The sequence below is a fragment of the Stegodyphus dumicola genome, chromosome 4 (genome assembly GCF_044657685.1).
Source record: "Stegodyphus dumicola isolate Sdum_Otavi_A_Nest chromosome 4, ASM4465768v1".
Lineage (NCBI taxonomy): Eukaryota > Metazoa > Arthropoda > Arachnida > Araneae > Eresidae > Stegodyphus > Stegodyphus dumicola.
The window spans coordinates 98,961,743-98,980,957 of NC_140771.1; the positions used below are offsets into that span (position 1 = coordinate 98,961,743).

The following is a 19,215-nucleotide window of genomic DNA, read 5'->3' on the forward strand; positions in this document are numbered from 1 at the left end:
GTATGCAGCAATTATGCTGCATCAAAACGCTCATGCCGATGTTAGTTTCAATTCTGCGGTATGGCAGTAGACTGCTCAAAGATCAAAAAGGTAAAAATATTATCAGAACGGAGGAGATGAGGTTCTAATTGGAAACATAGGTGACTACAAGATTTTAATCTTAGAAAATTAATTTACTTATTATGTTCGAAGAATCGAATTTTAATCCTCATAGGATAACACTGGAGAGGAAGATTCATGCCTTGGGATTTGAAGTATGCAGAGGCTGTTTGCACATTTTTAGAACGATAGTCTTTGTATTTGAAAATTTTTGTGTTTTAAATGTTCTATTTGATAATCCTTATATTTCACTATTTTCCTATACCGTAATTTCCAAGACAATAAAATGCAGTGTTGCAAATAAATTGCTTATGTAGTGAAATACCACAAATTTCCTTTTCTAATACGGCAAGATATATTTCGTCCCGTTCCTTCTGAACCAGCTTTCCAGTGTCCAAGGAAGCTTATAGGTCAACGTCTGGACAACCCGCTTCCTAAAAGTCCAGAAACGGAAAAATCCATGGATGATACATCAAAAGATTTAGTAGGAATATGTATGTAGGTTATGGTCCTTGATACCCGTTTCATGTTCCATTTTTCCAGGAAATTAACGGTGTATTTTGACGTTAGCTGCTTGCTTTGGCTTGATAAAGTTCTACTGATTGGCGGCACGGTGGGTAAAGAGAAGATATTTCATATTTGAAAATTGGGTATAAAATATGTTCTTGATAATATGTGGAATGGATTTTAACATTTTTCTCTACTCTCTTTATTTTTAAATTACCGTTATTTGAAAAACCAGCAGCTATCATAAATACCTTTGAAAAAAATTTTTGATTCATTTCTTTCAAAAAAAGACTCTTTGTACCATGTTTTGAGCTTTTATTCCCTCCTCGTTAATGATAATAAACAGGTTTTTTTATTGCAGTCATTTAAATACAACAATATTTATCTATTATGTCAACATTTTTGTCCGGATAAATGTTTCTCATAAAGAATTCTGCAGCGTGTTCTGCGTCGCGGAGAAAGAGGATGCATGTTATGGTTATTAAACTTTTTAATATTCAACTCAATATAGAGTTGAATATGTCTACAGTTGAATCTGAGCATTTAAATTATTTTACAATTGTCCTTTGACTTAACGTATTTTTTTTTTTAAATCTTACCTTCGCAACGTTTGAAACATTCCATTGTTTTCTTGGATATGTATTTGGAACACATTTTCCGCTTGAAGCCAAACATTGACGATTTTTGCCTTTCTTGTTGATATCACCTGCCGTAGCTTTAGATATCGAAAAACCATGGCTTTCACAGCGCTTTTTAATAACTATATTGGACTAATTTTCTTTGGAAAAAGCACAAACATAGCCTTCCATCCATTGCTTCTTTAAAAACGACATTTTGCATGAAAACAGAACTGTCAAGTAGTATACGGTACTTTATAGCTTCAAAAATATATAGTTGCAGTTAAAATAGCCTAATGTCTCTGCAAAGTAATTAAATCACATTTTAGATTATTTTGCCTTCAACTAGTTAATATTACTACATTTGTTTCCTACATAGAACCTCATAGTACAATATTTAAAGCATACAAGATATAAGACGCCAATAATTACTGAATATTTGTCTAAAAGATTTATACAAATTATACAAATTTAAGAACAGAATTATATCTCCTCTTTCGTGTTCACGATAAGCTGCTCGGTCTTCAGAGCATGCATTTGATACATAATTTGTTTACTATTGAAAAATTAATAGATTGCAGGACAGCATTACACGAGCTATTATAAGAACTAAGATACAATCACATGTAATTATGTTCCTTTTATGATCTGTTATCTTCATACTATTCTAATTTTTTTTATTACCTAGGAGGGACTTTCTCTCTTTTAACCTAAATCTAAAACCCTGTAAGAGCGAAATAAACGATCAGGCCGCAGAAGTTGTACCTATCCATTTTTCGGTTTCCGAATAATAGTAATATAATGCTAGTCAGCGTAACAAAATAAAATAGTTAAAAATAATATGCATATCACATATTTCTTAGCAGAGTGAAAAACATTGGGTTCGATACCAGAAAATATCCCACCAAAGACCGAGCGATAAAAAATCTCTGAATACTAATATAGTTGGACCTGAGGTCAAAGACCAACGACTTGATTTCATGGGAGTTTACGTAGCTTTCGTCACAAATAACATGAATTCGAGCACGTTTCCCTTAGAAATTCCTGTCTGTAAATCTCTACCCTAAACAGATAGTCCCCGAGTGCTTAGCAATAATAAAATAGAAAACAATCCTATCCAATACAAAACAAATTTCAATGATAACATAAAAAATGACAAACCTTCCTGCAGTTTTAATACGATGACAGCAAATGCATATAATAAATTAAATGCATATTTAAAATGATTTCAAAATATCAAATGAATAAAACTGAATATGTTTTATTTTGTTAGTTTAACTTATACTTAGTTTTCTTAATGCTATAAGCTACGATGCTTCCTCCAAAATTTGGTTGACCAATTTTATTGCAGCGAAAGCCCCGAGATTCAAAATTAAAAGCAGTGCAAGGTTAATTAAGAAAATAAAAAGGACAATACAGATTCTGCAAAACCATTAATAAAAATACCAGTTCCTGACAAAAACTTCTTCAGAAAACAAAATTTATTTGAGAAAAAAATTTTAGATTATCTTCGTTCTCTTTTTATTGCAAATTATGCATTGACGCAAAGGGTTAGCCAACAAAAGAAGAAAACCTAAAAGCCAGGTTAATTCATCAACCTTTTCTTTTGCTTCCGTACATTGACATAATTCATTGATTGTGAAAGAAGATTTATCCTTATCCCACATAAATTGGACGCTTTGACGAGGTGGGTGCCCTTAGTGCTTAATTAACTAGAATTGACCCAGACCAAGAACCTTAATGTTTTCTGTATATAAATGACAGAGGATTTAGCTCCAGTGGCAAATTATCGAGTAAGTGATAAAGCGGAAATCTGTGTCATCAACATCAAGTAGTAAAATGACCTTAGATGTGTGGATTTTTGCATTGATTTGTTTTCCTTACGTAGTTGAAGTAGGTAAAAACCTCTGGTTTACAAATTTAAAAAACATTTAAGAGATCTGAGCATTTTAATAAACTAATAGAAAGCTAAAATTAAAATTAATGACTAAAAATATTATTTAATAAGCAGTTCAAAAATAAATTAATAGAGGTATAATTTCCAGGCTACTGTTAATTAAATTAAATTGAATTAACAGAGAAAAAATTCCGAAAATTACGGAAGAACATCTAATTCTTGCTTTTAATTGAATGTCATTTCAAAACAGCACAATGCCTTATTTTTTTGTTAGATGATGGATTACATGAAAGATTATAGATCGATAATTCGATGATCCATTTTAGAAAGTATTATACTTCTGCATTTCAGTTTATGAAAAAGAATTTCTGGAATACCTCATCTGTGGTTAGAGATTTTATTTCTAAGAAATTACACTCTTAATTGCATTATTACTAATTGATTATACATTTTATTAAGCAAATTACAATTAAACTATATAACGGAAACGTTCGCAAATTAATACAAAATTGAACATCAAAATATCTATCTTTAATTTATAAGGTATTTTTCTCCCGCCTTCTTCGGGGTGTAATTGAAACGGTAACTAGAAGCATACGCAACGAGCATTCGAGAGGTCTAATGCAAGGTACACTTCATTACTAAATGCAGTTGTTTTGTGTTTAAAGAGTTGCATATACTGTCTAAAATGTTATCTTCTAACAATTATAACTCGAAACAAAATTTAATTGCATTACTGTTAAAGACTAATAGTTTCAACAGAGTTTGAAAATTAGTAAATACGATATTTCTCTAGTCTAGTATTTGTAATATATTTGAAATTAGAGTAACCTTTCCATGTTTGTTATTTGCTGCTATTATTCTTTATTATTTTGTTTGTTTGAGATTATATTTTGTTGTTTATCGTACTGATTTAAATATTTTTATCCAATGTTTTTAAATTGCATCCTTCAATTGGTTGTCATTCATCTTCTAAATATCACATAAATATCACATAAATATTACATAAAATAAGATAATAATATTACATAAAATAAGTAAGTATTACGTAAAATAAGATCATGTGTACGTGAGTATGGTTATAAAAATTTATTGTTATTTAAAATATAAGAGATAAATCAACTATGATTTTAATCCCGTTGTGGATGATACGCACATTAATGGAAAATATAAAATTACCCCCCCCCCCGCGAAGAAAAACGCTTTAAATGTAAGTAGGTTATATAAAATTTGATTTAGAAAGCGACTGACATAAGTTCCTCTTTTCAGAACTTATGTCAGTCGCATATATATATCTGCAGAACATTATTACTATTTCGTAACTGAATTTGTTGTTTAATAATTTTACTCTTAAACTAAGTACTGTGGGATGCTAAAATTATATCTCGTATCTCGCCATTTCTTAGAAACAAACACTAAAGTCAAAAAACGTTATTACAGCTTACTGGTATGTTTTAGATATAAGAGCAAAAAAAAAAAAAAAATTTCTAAGATAAGAAAGTAAAATAAATAAGTTCTTAGGATACACAGTTTACGAAAGGCCACCATATCGCTAAAAAACACGCTGCTTTATCAAAAAAAGTATTGCTAGCTATCTTCAATTATTAGAAAACCTTGCAAATGAACAGAAAGTGTTAAAAATTATAGGTCATAAGCTCTTTTTTTTAAATAAGAATGTCAAGGCTATTTCCCCTCCCGTCTTGCCCCGTAATCATAGGAACAATAGCCGCAGCAGATGATTTTAGTTGACTAATTGTTTATCTCCACTTCATTTCTATTTAGTGCTTTTAACTAAGCGAAAAGCGCGCGAGTGAAGGCTGACTTGAAGACTTAGATGCAATTTCACATTATATCAGGCGCCCGGGCGTAAGCTTTATCCTGTGTGTAGCAACGTAGCGCTGCGCATAATTTTTTATATGGCAATATAAAAAGTAGTTATGCGCAGCGCTGCGTTTGAGAGTTAGATTAGAGTTCTTAGTTGAGAATAAAAATTTCTAAGTAGGTGCTTAGATAAGTCTTGGCATAAACTTTCGTTATTCCGGATAAGCATGTCGCAGGTGTAATGGCAAGATAAGCTACTATTCCAAGCAATTATGGCATTGATGGTAATATGCGGGCGTGCTGCTCGGCGTCAGAAGTCTAAAAGATCGAGTTCCTAGTTTTACCTATGCCACGAGTAACATGCGTTTCGCATGTTTTGTTCCGGCTGTCATGATTTAGTTGCCATAAGCGCTGCAGGTGAAATGAATAAAGGAGCTGTGACACGGAGGACAACATTGGAGATGGAGAAGGGGTTGTGACCAGTTGTCACGTGATCCAAAGAATTCATCTGGTTGGTGAGAGATACTAAGTTCGTGAATACTGAAAATCAATGATTATGTACAAAATACAAGATAAAAAATACAAAAGAATGATGAGATAAGATGCAAAAACATATGTCCCAAGAACTATATATATTTATAACAACATGTAATATACTATATTATATGTTGTTAATTACATTACATTTACAGGAGTCTAAGTTCAAAAATGTGCATATGAAGCGAATCAGAAAATAAGTCTCTGGTCATGCATCCAAGTGCAGACGCTGGCAGTTGCTGCTTGATTTGGTTCTTCGCTGCTGAATACACATAAACATATTTACAGATATGTACAGTATTACGTGGGAAAGCCCTGACTTTCACTGAGTAGAAAGGCTGCTAGGGGACGTAAGAATTTATCTTCCGTAAGCACTTCATAGTGGAAGAGTCCAAAAGAATTTATATGCACACATCGTTGTGCACTATGAAAGAACTTCCGATTGGCAGTCCTGAAAAATCTTACTATGGTTCAATTTTTAGATTTTGATAAACATCATTTCTTACAAGGTAATGAACATTATATTCTTAAAAATTTTCTCTGAACCACCTGTAATTTTTTAATATCAGCCAGTGTTACAGCCGTCCAGGCAGGAAACGCATAAGTCATGATTGTACTTATTATAGAGATGTAGAGAAGTCGCTTTCTAGCTACGTTTAGCTTGGAGAATTTGCCTATGATAGGATATAGGCATTTCATGACTTCTAGGGCCTTTTCTTTAACATACTGAACGTGATTTGTCCAGGTTAAACGATCATTTTATATGACCCCAAAGTATCCTAACTAGGAAACAATGGGTACCGGTTCGTCGATAATATCAGTCTTTTCTTGACAATATGTTAGCATAAATTTAGGTATTTTGCATAATAAAACTCGAAAGGCATACGAAACGAACGTACGCCAAGATATATATTGGCGAGAGAAAGTAAAGTTCGTGTGCAATGCAGTATATTTGATTTTCTCCCTAGCTACTTGTACCTGGCCAAAGGTCTAAAACAGTTAGTACTTTATCTTTTCAGGTACGGTGACGAAGTATGTTCCTGTTCCTTTTTCTTATTGCCTTATTTCTTATTGCCGTAAGCCTGGTGATTTAGGACTGATGATGATTCTATGTAAGTTATCTCCTTTTCGATAAATCAGTGTTTTAATGTCTGCGAAGATTATTACTTTTTGTTATGCTTAAGTTAAGCAAAATTATCCTATTTTATTAAATAAAGATTTCGTAGTTAATTTTCTGACTTATGATTCTTTAATGAAAACTGTGCTTGAGGAAACGTACTCATTACGCCTTCAGTGCCTAATGCACAACCAACAAAAGATTATGAAACTGATTAGGGTAATTGCTTTGTGGAAATGCTTCTAAAATTGAAATTTTGTAATGTAAGATTCCAGGGGCATAAAGTATTAAAACGCTTTGTTGAAAATACTAGTTACAAAGTTTCTAAGAATAATTGTAACAAATAATAATGTCTATTCTAAGAATCAATTTGTATAGAAAAATTAACAGATGAAAATTATTCAGTGTGGAAATTTAAAATAGAACAACTTCTAATAAAAGAAGGTTTAGATGATGTTGTATTCGAAGAAAAACCGGAAACTGTTATTGATATTTGGTTAAAGAATAATCGTAAAGCTTTAATATGCTTAAACATTTCGGATTCGCAAATTATCCGTGTTTTGCATAGTAAATCTGCAAAAGAAGTTTGGCAGAAGTTTACTATGTTCTTTACCAAATTCGTACAACTCCTTAATAACTGCAATAGAAAGTAAATAGGAAGCTGAATTGTCGCTAGAATATGTAAAAAACAAACTTATAGATGAGTATTGTAGACGTGTGGAAACTAAAAAAGTTCAAAAATACGAACAGTTGCTTTAAAATACAGTTGTTGTTGAATACAGTTGCTTTAAAAAGTAAAAGCGAAAATAAATCAAAGTATGTTACACGATATTGTACTTATTGTAAGAGAAATAACCATACGATAAATGACTGTTTTCATTTAAAACGCAACGCTAGAACTTCCCCGAAAATAGATGTAAATAACAGTAAAGTAAGAAATTATTCTCAAAATTATAAAAAGAAAATAAGTATCTTAAAAGTATTGAAACTGAAAATTCGCAGATTCAGTTTAATCAAGTTCTAAAAGTGGAAAATAAAGATAAAAACACACAAACGCAAGAATGGGTTTTCGACTCAGGAGCCTCAACTCATATGACGAGTGATAAGAATTTTTTCTCTCAGTTAAATGACTCTAATAAACAAATAGTAACTGTAGCCAATGGTGCTAAATTAAATTCTTATGGTATTGGTGAAGGCTATTTTAAAATTCAAAACTTAAAGGGTCAGGTTACGCAAATAAAGTTAGAAAATGTATTGTATGTACCAGGTTTAGATAGTAATTTACTTTCTGTTCAATCTGTTACGAATAAAGGTTGCATTGTTACATTTGATAGTAATAAGTGTTACATAAAGCGTAACAATATACTCGTAGCCGACGGCAACGCTCAGCAAGGTTTATATAAATTGACCGTAAAACTCAATTGACGAGAAAGCATACTTAGCTAATGATGTTTCATGTTCAAATACGAACTGTATAGTAAAATGGCATCAAAGATTAGGCCACAGAAATATAGATACCATAAAAACACTTGAGAAAAATGATTTGGCAGACGGCATTAAACTTGGCAAATGCACTCATAGTGTGGAATGTTCTACTTGTGTAAAAGCGAAAGTAACTGAAAAATCTTATCCCAAAACTAGTTTTAGATTTAAAAATCCACTGGATTTAGTGCACACAGATGTGTGTGGTCCAATTGAAATCAACAGCTTAGGAGGGAAAATATATTTCGTAACTTTCATTGATGACTATTCGCATTATACTCAAATTTATTTTATTACTTCAAAAGATGAAGTATTCGACAAACTTAAACAATATGTTGCATCGAAAATTTAGAAAGAAAATAAAGGTTCTCAGATCCGACAACGGTACAGAATACTGTAACGAAACTACTGAAAATTATTTAAAGAAACTTAGTATTTTCCATGAAACTTCAGTTCCTTATTGTCCGGCACAGAACGGCGTCGCAGAAAGGAAAGATCGCTCTTTAATAAAAATGACAAAAGCTATGCTAATAAACTCTAAATTGCCGAAAGGATTCTGGGCTGAAGCAGCAGCTACTGCTGCATATCTTCAAAATAGGTTACCAACTAAAGCCACAGATAGAACACCATATGAATTGTGGAATGGTAGAAAACCAAACTTAAGTCACTTACGAGTATTTGGCTGTAAAGCATTTTATTATGTGAATAAACAAAAACGGCGTAAATTCGACAACAAAGCCGAAGAAGGAATATTCGTAGGATACGATTTACGAAGTAAGGAATACAGGATTTATGTAGGTAGAAGGAAAATAATAGTAAGTAGAACTGTTAAATTTTCAGAAAACGCGTCAGTATCTGACAAACATGCAGAAAAAAATGCTGAAGATTTAGAATTAATTCACTTCAATAACTCGCATGAAGATGAAGAAACATCTCTTGGCAATGATTTTACAGAAGATTAAAAAAGTTCCGAAGAGTTAATTAAATGTGAAGAAAATGTAGAAAGAAGGGTTTCTAGCAGATCAACCAAAGGGGTCCCACCGGAAAGATTCTCTTATAAAGCAGAAGACGAAGAATCAATTTTACCTAAAAATAAAAATTCAGAAAGCTTTGAAGAAATTCTAAACTTACCAAAACGTGAACAAGAAGCTTGGATCAAGGCTATGCAAGACGAAATACATTCTCTAAAAGAAAATGTAACCTATACACTTACAGAATTACCACCAGGAAAACATGCAGTAGGCAGTAAATGGGTGCAGTAGGCAGTAAATGGGTACAAAACAGGGGCAATGTTAGCATAAATTTAGGTATTTTGCATAATGAAACTCGAAAGGCATACGAAACGAACGTGCGCCAAGATATATATTGGCGAGAGAAAGTAAAGTTCGTGTACAATGCAGTATATTTGATTTTCTCCCTAGCTACTTGTACCTGGCCAAAGGTTTAAGACAAAATATGATGAAACTGGTAAAAATATAAAATACGCTTATAAAGCACGCTTAGTAGCCAAAGGATTTACTCAAAAATACGACAGTGATTATGATGAAACATTTTCACCAGTAGTGAAACACACTACGATAAGTGTTTTCTTAGCATGGGCAGCGTATAATAATGCCAAGGTACATCAACTAGATGTTAAAACAGCTTTTTTGTACGGCAACTTAAATGAAGAAATATATATGGAACAACCAGAAGGATTCGTGGTTCCAGAAGAAAGACATAAAGTTTGTAAATTACAGATGTCGATTTATGGTCTCAAACAAGCAGCTAGGTGCTGGAATGCAGAAATTGAAAATACATTGAAAAATCTTGGGTTCAGTCAAAGCAAAGAAGATCCGTGTCTTTTCACAAAAGTGGTTCGTGATAAAAGAATTAATTTAATAGTTTATGTTGATGACATCCTAATAAGTTCTACAGAAGAAGTACTAATTCTTCAAACAATAAATGATTTAAAGAAACGTTACCAAATAACGCATCTTGGTGAAGCTAAATATTTCTTAGGCATAGAAATAAATTGCAAGGATGATGGAAGTTATCTCTTATCACAGAAAAATAAAATAAATCAACTTGTCAAGCAATTTCAACTTGAAGAAGAGAAACCCGCTAGCACACCGATGGAAACAAACTATTATAACCTAAACAAGGAAGAAAATCTCCTAACTTCAAATGATAAATTTCGCCAAGCTATTGGAAGTCTTTTGTATATATCGTCTATCACAAGACCAGATATCACAGCTTCAACTCACATACTCAGCAGAAGGTGTAATAATCCACTTCAAAAGGACTGGAATGCTGTTAAAAGGATCATTAGATACTTAAACACGACAAAGAATCTATCCTTACAAATTTCGTCGAGTGAAGAACCTAATATTACAGTTTATTCAGATGCTGATTGGGGACAAGGTATTGAAGATAGAAAATCTACATCAGGAAGTGTTATTTTATTAGGAAAAAATTGTATTTCAAGGTTTTCAAAAAAACAAACTTGTGTTTCTTTATCCTCAGCAGAAGCTGAATATGTTGCACTATCGCAAGCTACGCAAGAACTATTATGGTTATTAAAATTAACAGAAGATTTCAATCTACCCCAAACTCTACCGATAAAGGCATTTGAAGATAATCCGTCTACTATAAGACTTGTAGAATCTGAAAAATTCAGTTCGCGCACAAAACATATTGATACAAAAGTTCATCATATACACGACTTGAATAATAAAGGAATAGTAAAACTTGCTTATCTTTCAACAGAGCAAATGGTTGCTGATATTATGACTAAACCAATTCCTAAAGCTAAATTTCAGTTATACAGGAATGAATTGCAATTGATATGAGTTTCATTAGCAAAACAGGGGCAATGTTAGCATAAATTTAGGTATTTTGCATAATGAAACTCGAAAGGCATACGAAACGAACGTGCGCCAAGATATATATTGGCGAGAGAAAGTAAAGTTCGTGTACAATGCAGTATATTTGATTTTCTCCCTAGCTACTTGTACCTGGCCAAAGGTCTAAAACAGTTAGTACTTTATCTTTTCAGGTACGGTGTCGAAGTATGTTCCTGCTTCTTTTTCTTATTGCCTAATATAGGTAAGCCTGGTGATTTAGGACTGATGATGACTCTACGTAAGTTATCTCCTTTTCGATAATTCAGTATTTCAATGTCTGCGAAGATTATTACTTTTTGTTATGCTTAAGTTAAGCAAAATTATCCTATTTTATTAAATCAAGATTTCGTAGTTAATTTTTTTACTTATGATTCTTTAATGAAAACTGTGCTTGAGGAAACGTACTCATTACGCCTTCAGTGCTAATGCACAACCAACACAATAAGATGTCTTTTCTTTCTTCTAATAAGTGAAAGCTGTGAGTGTTGTGCGTTGATGAGGATTTTCCATTTCTTACACTAGTCTTCTATGTAATATGCGTTGAAGCTTCAGGATAGCGTGATTGATATTTGCCGATGTTACTGCCAAAGCTGTAGCATCGGCATAGCAGGCGAGGAATGAGCAGTTTTATTGCAATTTGAGGAAATCAACAACGTAAAAGAGGTAAAGTATCGGTCCTACAACCGAACCTTGAGGGACTCCGCTACATATTTTCCTGGCAGTGGAAAGTGCATCATCTACAGATACTTGTAATTACCTGTTAGTAATAAATGAGTGTATCAGTAGGATAATTTAACGTTCGGAAATCAAAATCAATCCGCTTTGCAATCAGTTCCTCATGCCAGACGGGATAAATGATGGAAAAATATCTAGAGGTAGACAGGTCGGAGGGCGGAATTATCTAGTCCAGACGTTGTTCATTTAATGAGGAACCTAAAAGGTAAGCATAAATCCATAGCAAGTCAGGCATTGGTGGGTGGGTGGGGCTTAGGTAAGATACTTTATTTTAATTGTAATTGTAGAATGGAATAGTTGAAACTGTGGGCCCTAGATAGCGATCACAGTTGTAAAATTAAAGTAGTGAGTGAAGGGATTTATCCGGTAGATAAAAATGGATCATAGAAAGGGGTTTAAGTGTGAAATATTAAATATTACAAGTAAAAGAGGTCATGGAGTAAAATAATATAGGGGCTTAAACAACTACTGTACGAATTAAATTCAGAAAAATGAAATTTTGTGAAAAATTAGATTAAACCGCCTTACGTTATACATTCAAATAAAGCAGGACCGCACCCGGTCTTTTCCTGTTTCAGCTATCTTGAACGTCATAATCCATAAAAGGGATAGAAGTATTATTCATTTTAACTATGTTTCTGATAAATTTCCTGGCAATTTTTGCAATACATATGCTGCTTTTGCTTACATCAAGTTCTCTATGCATACCTTCGTTTCTAATGAACCATTGGCAGTTTGCCATGTGTCTCAAAGTTACATTTTGCATTTGCTGTATTTTCAGGATGAATCACAAACAAAACCCCAGACAGGACAGGCGTATGTAATGATGAGATGCAAAGTGGGGCACAGTTTCAGCCCTTTTTGGCAAGAATTTTTTGGCAACATTTGGGGGCGATAAATGAAAAGTTATGATAACTCTGTGATTTATGGTAACCCTATATACTGAGCTGAAACACATGCCTCCATTTCTGTACGCGAAACTAACGAATTTGGTAGGTGTCAGAACTTTGATGGTGGGAGGGATAAATTGCAAGTTTTTCTTAAAGTTACTTTTGTGTTAGGAAAGCACAACTTTTAAAATATTTTTAAAAAAGCCAAACTCTGATAGTTAAAATTGATGCTTTTAATATTACATCACGTGATTCTTGACATTTTTTCAAATGTCAACTCTGTATATTATAAACTTCCCCCCCCCAAAAAAAAAGCAGGTTTTTAGTAGCATGGAGGTAAACTCTTGGTGTTTCCTTTGCTAAGGAACTACATGCAAATTTAAACTTCTTACATGTTTCTTAAATGGGCAATGATCAGAATTACCATGGTCTAAAAATACTTTTTTTGCCTTATTTCTTAAATTAGAACTGTATGGATGTGTAACTGCATGAATTCATAGACCAAAATCAGGTTTCATTATTGCTTTTATAACATTTTTATAATTTGTCTGACTGTAAAAAATATAATTGTTGCTTAGATTATGGAATATATTGCTTATAATTTACAGTTCTCAAATTTTGTAAATCTCACAATCTAATAGTTGTATATGAATAACTTTCACTGAGTATCAGTACTTCTATTAATAGTATGTTGACATAACTGGACTTTTTATTTTAAATTTTATGCAAATTTTCTATATTACTTAAAGATTTAATCTAACAGAAATCTGAATTTTTTTAATGAAAACTCTACAATAAAAGTAAGAGTACAATTTATATATAAAAATTTGACTACATGGCAAGCACTTAAATACTGATTTCAATGTTTTTAAATGTAATTATTATAAAGTCTAGATATAGTCTTATAAACTTAAGATATACTCTTATTCTATTATAACGTTTAGATGTACAGAACAGAAGGCACCATTTGTGCTTACGATTCAGCCAACCGCTTGTGGCAAGATAACTTATGATAACAATTAAGTTAAAATGTAAAATTTAAATTCAAATAAACTGTTATCCAAAGGCTACACAAATCAAGTTAATGTTAAGTTGGTTTAAAACTTAACCGGCATAGAATTCTACTATCTTCAATTATAATGCAAGACTGAAGACTACAAATCTCATCTTACCTAGCAACCTAGTAACATGGTCTCGAAAGACAAAACACGGCCCAAACATAAAATAACTATGGGTACAAAATAAAGGACCCTTACATTATACTTTGTTCCCGGATTAATTATTCACTACATGAAATAGTGTAATGCATTTTTGTTTGCATCATATACAAATTATTCATTTTACTTAAATGCTGTCCAAAACTGAACAGGATTTTGCAAACATATTGACCATATTTTTCTACCTATAGATGCAACACTTCTTCACTTCAGAAATAAGATTTATTTTCTAAGAAATCAATTAATTTCATGTGTTAAGAAACATCACGCAATTGCTGTTGGAAAGACTGTTTCAGAATGGAAAAGTGAGGCAACCACAAATATTATTACTACAACTTTAAACCCTTGCTATGTAAAGCTTTTACTATGTAGAGTAAAGTTTAAATTATAATCATAAATTACTTGTAATAACTTGAGTGATTAAAAAATACACACTTCTTAATATTACCATTTACAAAATTTAATTCACAAAAAGTATTTCTAGCACTGGTACAAAATTTACTAATCATAACTTGAATTTTTTCAATTTGAAATACTTTTTATTTACTTTCAGTAACAAATGCGCTTATTAACCTTTTGCAAATTTAAAATATTAGCTAAATACAGTAATGATATACAGTACTGATACTTAAAATATTAATAAAATTAATATTATATTTTGTAATTTAAAATAGTAACCTTTTGTAAATTTCATTTCTCATAATAGAACCACTGCCATATTTATGGCAGTGTTTCAAGAATTTATCATAGCAGTACTAGAAGTGTTAAAAATTAGAGAAAGACTTGTTTTTGAAGTGTTCTAATCACGAGCTTATTTTTTTAGGATTGTTGTTTAGCCTAGATATCCTTATCGGGTTTTGTTGACAATCCGTCATTTTTTTCCGATCCTCAAAGCTGGGTCTACTTTGGCGACAAACGTTTAATAAATCCATTTTGGGAATTGGTCCTTTTAGTGACTTTTTGATTTGGCGACAAAAGTTTATCGCCAAATCAAAAAATCACCAAAAGGACCAATACTAAAGTTGTTCCCAAAATGGATTTGTACACCAAAACTTTATTAGCGATAGATAAAACTGATTTTCAGGAAATTAGGAGTTGAGTAATGCTTTAGTACTCCGAAATTTATTTAAGATATATGTAACGTGTGTGGCCCATGTGAATCTTTGGGCTAAAATGACACCAAGGTATTTGACTTGCTTGGCCCAGTGCATAAAAGATCCCCTGAACCATACATACATACACACCATATATCCCCTGGGCCCCTGGGTTGTACATAGTCAGAATGATGTTCAGATTAATATTCTTTTGTTGGTGAAATATACTGCTCCTGATTTTTCGACGTTGGTTTTAATTTTCCATTTGACCGTCCAGAACTCTAATGCATGGATGTGTTCTTGCAATGTTTGTACAACTGCGGCCATAGACGCATTTTGGTGAAGGATTGCAGTGTCGTCTGCGTATAAAGCTAGTGTAGTGAAGGGTTTGTGAGGAATTTCGTTCGTATAAATTAAAAAAAAGGGTAAGCAAAAGTAAACTTCGAGGTAAACCTACAAGGGTTACTTTTCGTGTAGAGTATGTTGGGTTATAACGAACGACAAAGTTTTATTTCTTTCTATCGTACAGATAGGAATTTACGAGGTTTATGATGTAATCTGGGAATCCCAGGGTGATTAACATGTATGTGAGACTCTATAACCATACACAATCAAAATCTTTCGAACTATCAAGAAAGAAGGCGCCAGTGATGCGTCTGTTTTTGAGTCCATCAGCAATCAATTCTGTAACTCGATATTGTTGATGGGCAGTAAAATGTTTTTGCCGAAATCCATAGTGTTATGGAATCAGGATATTATCTCCTCGATGAAGTCATGAATGCGTTTTAAAATCACTTCGGCGATCTTCCTTAATGCTGATAAGAAGCTTATCAGCCTGTAGGAAGTAGCGAGGGTGGGGCTGACTTAAACTGCAGTCTCAAATGAGATGGATGAAATAACTGCTATTCGGTGATGACGACACTGGTTACGATCGCAAATGGAGAAAGCTGACAATGGCCTTAAGATGGAAAGGAGGACAGAAGGATTTTAAATCCACGATAAAGTAGCTTTCAAGTACAGAGTTAATCTTATTCATAATCAAGCTTATTAAAACTATTAGCGAATGTATAAATAATTAAGTTATTCAAAGACAGCTGTAGCATCAAGAAATAAAGAAACAGATGAAGAACTTAAAATTCTTTACTTTTTATTCCAGACAATGAAGCTAAGTTAGGAATGTAGAACACTTATGAAAAACTTGTAAAAATATATTTCTAAATTATTTACCGAAGAAGTTAGCTAGTGCATTCTGAAAAAAAAAATATTTACTAGACTCCTTTTACTTGGAAGGACGAATAAATTACAGAATAATCTGCCATTTTTCTAAGCTAAAGACAAAGACAATTTGAACTTCTGAACTGCAATTTTTTATGTTCATGTTATTTAAAGGGTATTAAAGGGATCTTCGCAAAAGCTCCTTCCTTATTTCAAAATTTTCTCACCTTTCAAATTTCATTACCGTGTAACACAATTTATTCGTTACATTTTAATTTATGGATAGTAACACAACGATAATTTTAATCCTTTTACACTGATGAACATCGATATTAGTTGACTTTAGTTTACTTCTTATAACTCAACAATGGTAAAACAGATTCAGTTTGACTTATATTTTAAACCAGTTGGTTTCAGTCCCGGCCAATGTATAAATGATTTAAAAAAAAAAGAATTGGAGTTAAAATGTAATCATTTATTCTTTTAAACTTATATTTATGATTTGAAATTTTATACTTCACTGTTAATGTTTTTATAACTTGATTTATAACTAACAGGTTAAAGTAGGAATTCGCTGGTATTGTTCCCATTTATGTCAAATTACTGGTAAACATCTTTAAACACAATTCTCCTCAATTTTTATTCTATATATTTATTTATTTTCTGGAAAAATAAAACAGCATTTTTTAGCAATGATTGCAAAATTTTTACAATTTGAATCTATGTCTCGTAATTATAGTTGATAATATATTTAAGGTTTCGGCAACAAAACAATATGGAAAGAAAAGCATGTTTAAGCCAGCAAGAGAAAATTCTAAAAAACTGACACATTTCGAAGACTTAGGAATCTCAAAATGGAATAAGCATTTAAATAAGGTACGTACATTTATGGTTAAGTGCAAAATATTACTTGTTTCGATTTTATTACATTTTATTTTGCAAAGGAAAATGTATATTCAGTATTTCTTCGAAATGATTTTTAACAAATAAATATTGCATAGGAATATTTAGTTGTTAGTCAAAATATATTGCCTATCATAAAAGTGCCACACCAGAAAGAATGCTCAAAACCCAGGCAAATTTAATGTGCAGGGACAGAATTATGTTCGATAAATTGGATTTCTATTTCAAACTATCTCACGTCTTCGATGGCTGAATTTACAGCTGTGGACAGCTGTGTCACGGACACGTGCAGCCGTTTCCACGATTCTGGAGACGAGATTCATGTCTGATGTTACTGGGCGTCATGCATCCCCACAGGTAGAAATCCAGAGAAGTCAGATCGGGGATCGCGTTGGCCATGCGAGTGGTCACTGCAATCCCCGATGGTCCACTTCTACCAATTCAGCGATCAAGATATGACCTGTTGAGGTTTTCCAAAACAGTGCTGCTGAAATGTGCAAGCTCTCCATCCTGCTGAAACCAGATGTTTCGGCATGTAGCTTCTGGAACGTCAACCAACAGATCCTGAACACTCTTTCCACAAAATGCCCATAAAGATCTGAGTTAGTAAAGCGATTAAACCTCCTCTTGCAAAGTCCTCGCCTGAAATGATCGCACTGCCCACTCTCCCATAAGCTTGCGAACATTGCCCTTTAGTTGTCGCCTTTCGCATTTTCGGATACGAAGCTCCTATACCAAGCTCCTATCTAAATCTTGTTTGTCATGGTATGGCAGACCAACTTGTTAAGTTTGGCAAGGACCTTTTAAGACATTCTGTATACCGCTAATGTGAAATATAAACCTACCTTGAAATTTATACAGTGCTGAAGAAAAACATTTATAGGCTAGCATTTTCATTGTGAGACAGCATATGTAAACTATTTGTCCTTATGATTTTCGCTATTTTTTAACACTAGAGTATACTGGTAATTTAGTTTCAAATAAGATGTAATTAAGAATAACTTTATATAATGTTATAACACATCTTTTGTGATTTTTCATAGTTACGTGTATTTCTACATATGCATATAAATATATTGTAAAAGAATATGTCTTTAAAGTTTTATTTCATATAAAAATATATTTCTTGCAGATAATGTCAACAAATGACACAGAAAAGTCAAATGAAATTTCTGGTACATGTGGCATACTGTTTGTATTCCATTTTAAATTTTAACCTACTTTAAAATGATGGCTAAACATAAATAAAGTACTAAACTTTTATATAATATAATCTATTTATATTGTGATACTAAATTTTTATTCTTAATTAATGAGTTTTAAAAGAAAGCTTAAAATTGCTATAGCATTTTCTGCATGCAAATTAATGAAAACTATGCAACCATAAATAACACTTGTAAATTTGTTTTCTTCCACTCCAGATGATTTAGATGCCAAGATAGTTAATGGCAGAGAAGCTGAAGAAGGCGAATTTCCTTGGATGGTAAGATTCATAACTTTCTGAAAATTAACTTAGGAAATTTTTACTATTTTGTGTTCTCCTAAAAGTCTTAAAAATTTCATTATTCTTAGGTCAGTATTCAAAATGCATAAGGTTTTATTGATGAGAAATTTCAGACAATATTATGAAAACTTATATAGGTGTAAGAAGTACCGTATATACACGCGTATAAGTCGAGATATTTTGGCCAAAAAAAAGACTTAAAGTGGGAGGTCGACTTATACGTGGGGCCATAAAAAATTAAAAGAATCGGAAGTTCAAAAGTTTCTTTATATAATGCAGTTGTTTTCTTCTCGCACTCAAATTGGACGACTTATCACTACTTGAAGTAATTTCATGACTTAAATTATGTGACGAATTAATCACAGAGTTTCATATTTAAATAGAGTAAGTTTGGATTAAACCAAAAAATTTTCAGCCCCCGAACAACCGATCAATATAAAGCAATAAAAATGTTTCGCCAACACGCCAAGAAAAGAGAAATGCAGATAGTTTTTACGTACGTATAAGTCTTTATAATAGTTATTGTTCATTCATGAAATACTTTTGTTAACAGGCGTACACGTCTAGTAGTGATAGTAACAATACAGAGTTCGAGACTTAAAATATGTATAATAACGAGCCAATGACGACAGAAGAGTTCTATGAAATGTTTGGCGAATCTGACCATGAATCGGACGTTGAAGGATTTTGATTTT

The 19,215-nt window shown here is 32.3% G+C and overlaps 1 protein-coding gene across 3 annotated transcripts in view; it reads left to right on the forward strand.

Annotated features, from left to right (window-relative positions):
- The first annotated feature begins 3,001 nt into the window (after window positions 1–3,001).
- The window catches only part of LOC118181255 (chymotrypsin-1-like), a 31,346-nt gene continuing 15,132 nt past the window's right edge, over window positions 3,002–19,215 (forward strand). Inside the window, exons 1-5 of one of the 3 annotated variants that reach the window (XM_035350352.2) lie at window positions 3,037–3,116; window positions 6,498–6,590; window positions 16,870–16,989; window positions 18,149–18,191; window positions 18,438–18,499. In XM_035350352.2, coding sequence (XP_035206243.1) covers window positions 16,903–16,989; window positions 18,149–18,191; window positions 18,438–18,499 — 192 coding nt within the window. In that variant the 5' untranslated portion in view covers window positions 3,037–3,116; window positions 6,498–6,590; window positions 16,870–16,902. Of the gene's footprint in view, window positions 3,117–6,497; window positions 6,591–11,072; window positions 11,201–16,869; window positions 16,990–18,148; window positions 18,192–18,437; window positions 18,500–19,215 lie in introns of those variants that run through there. The other 2 variants (XM_035350346.2, XM_035350357.2) reach the window with 2 other exon arrangements.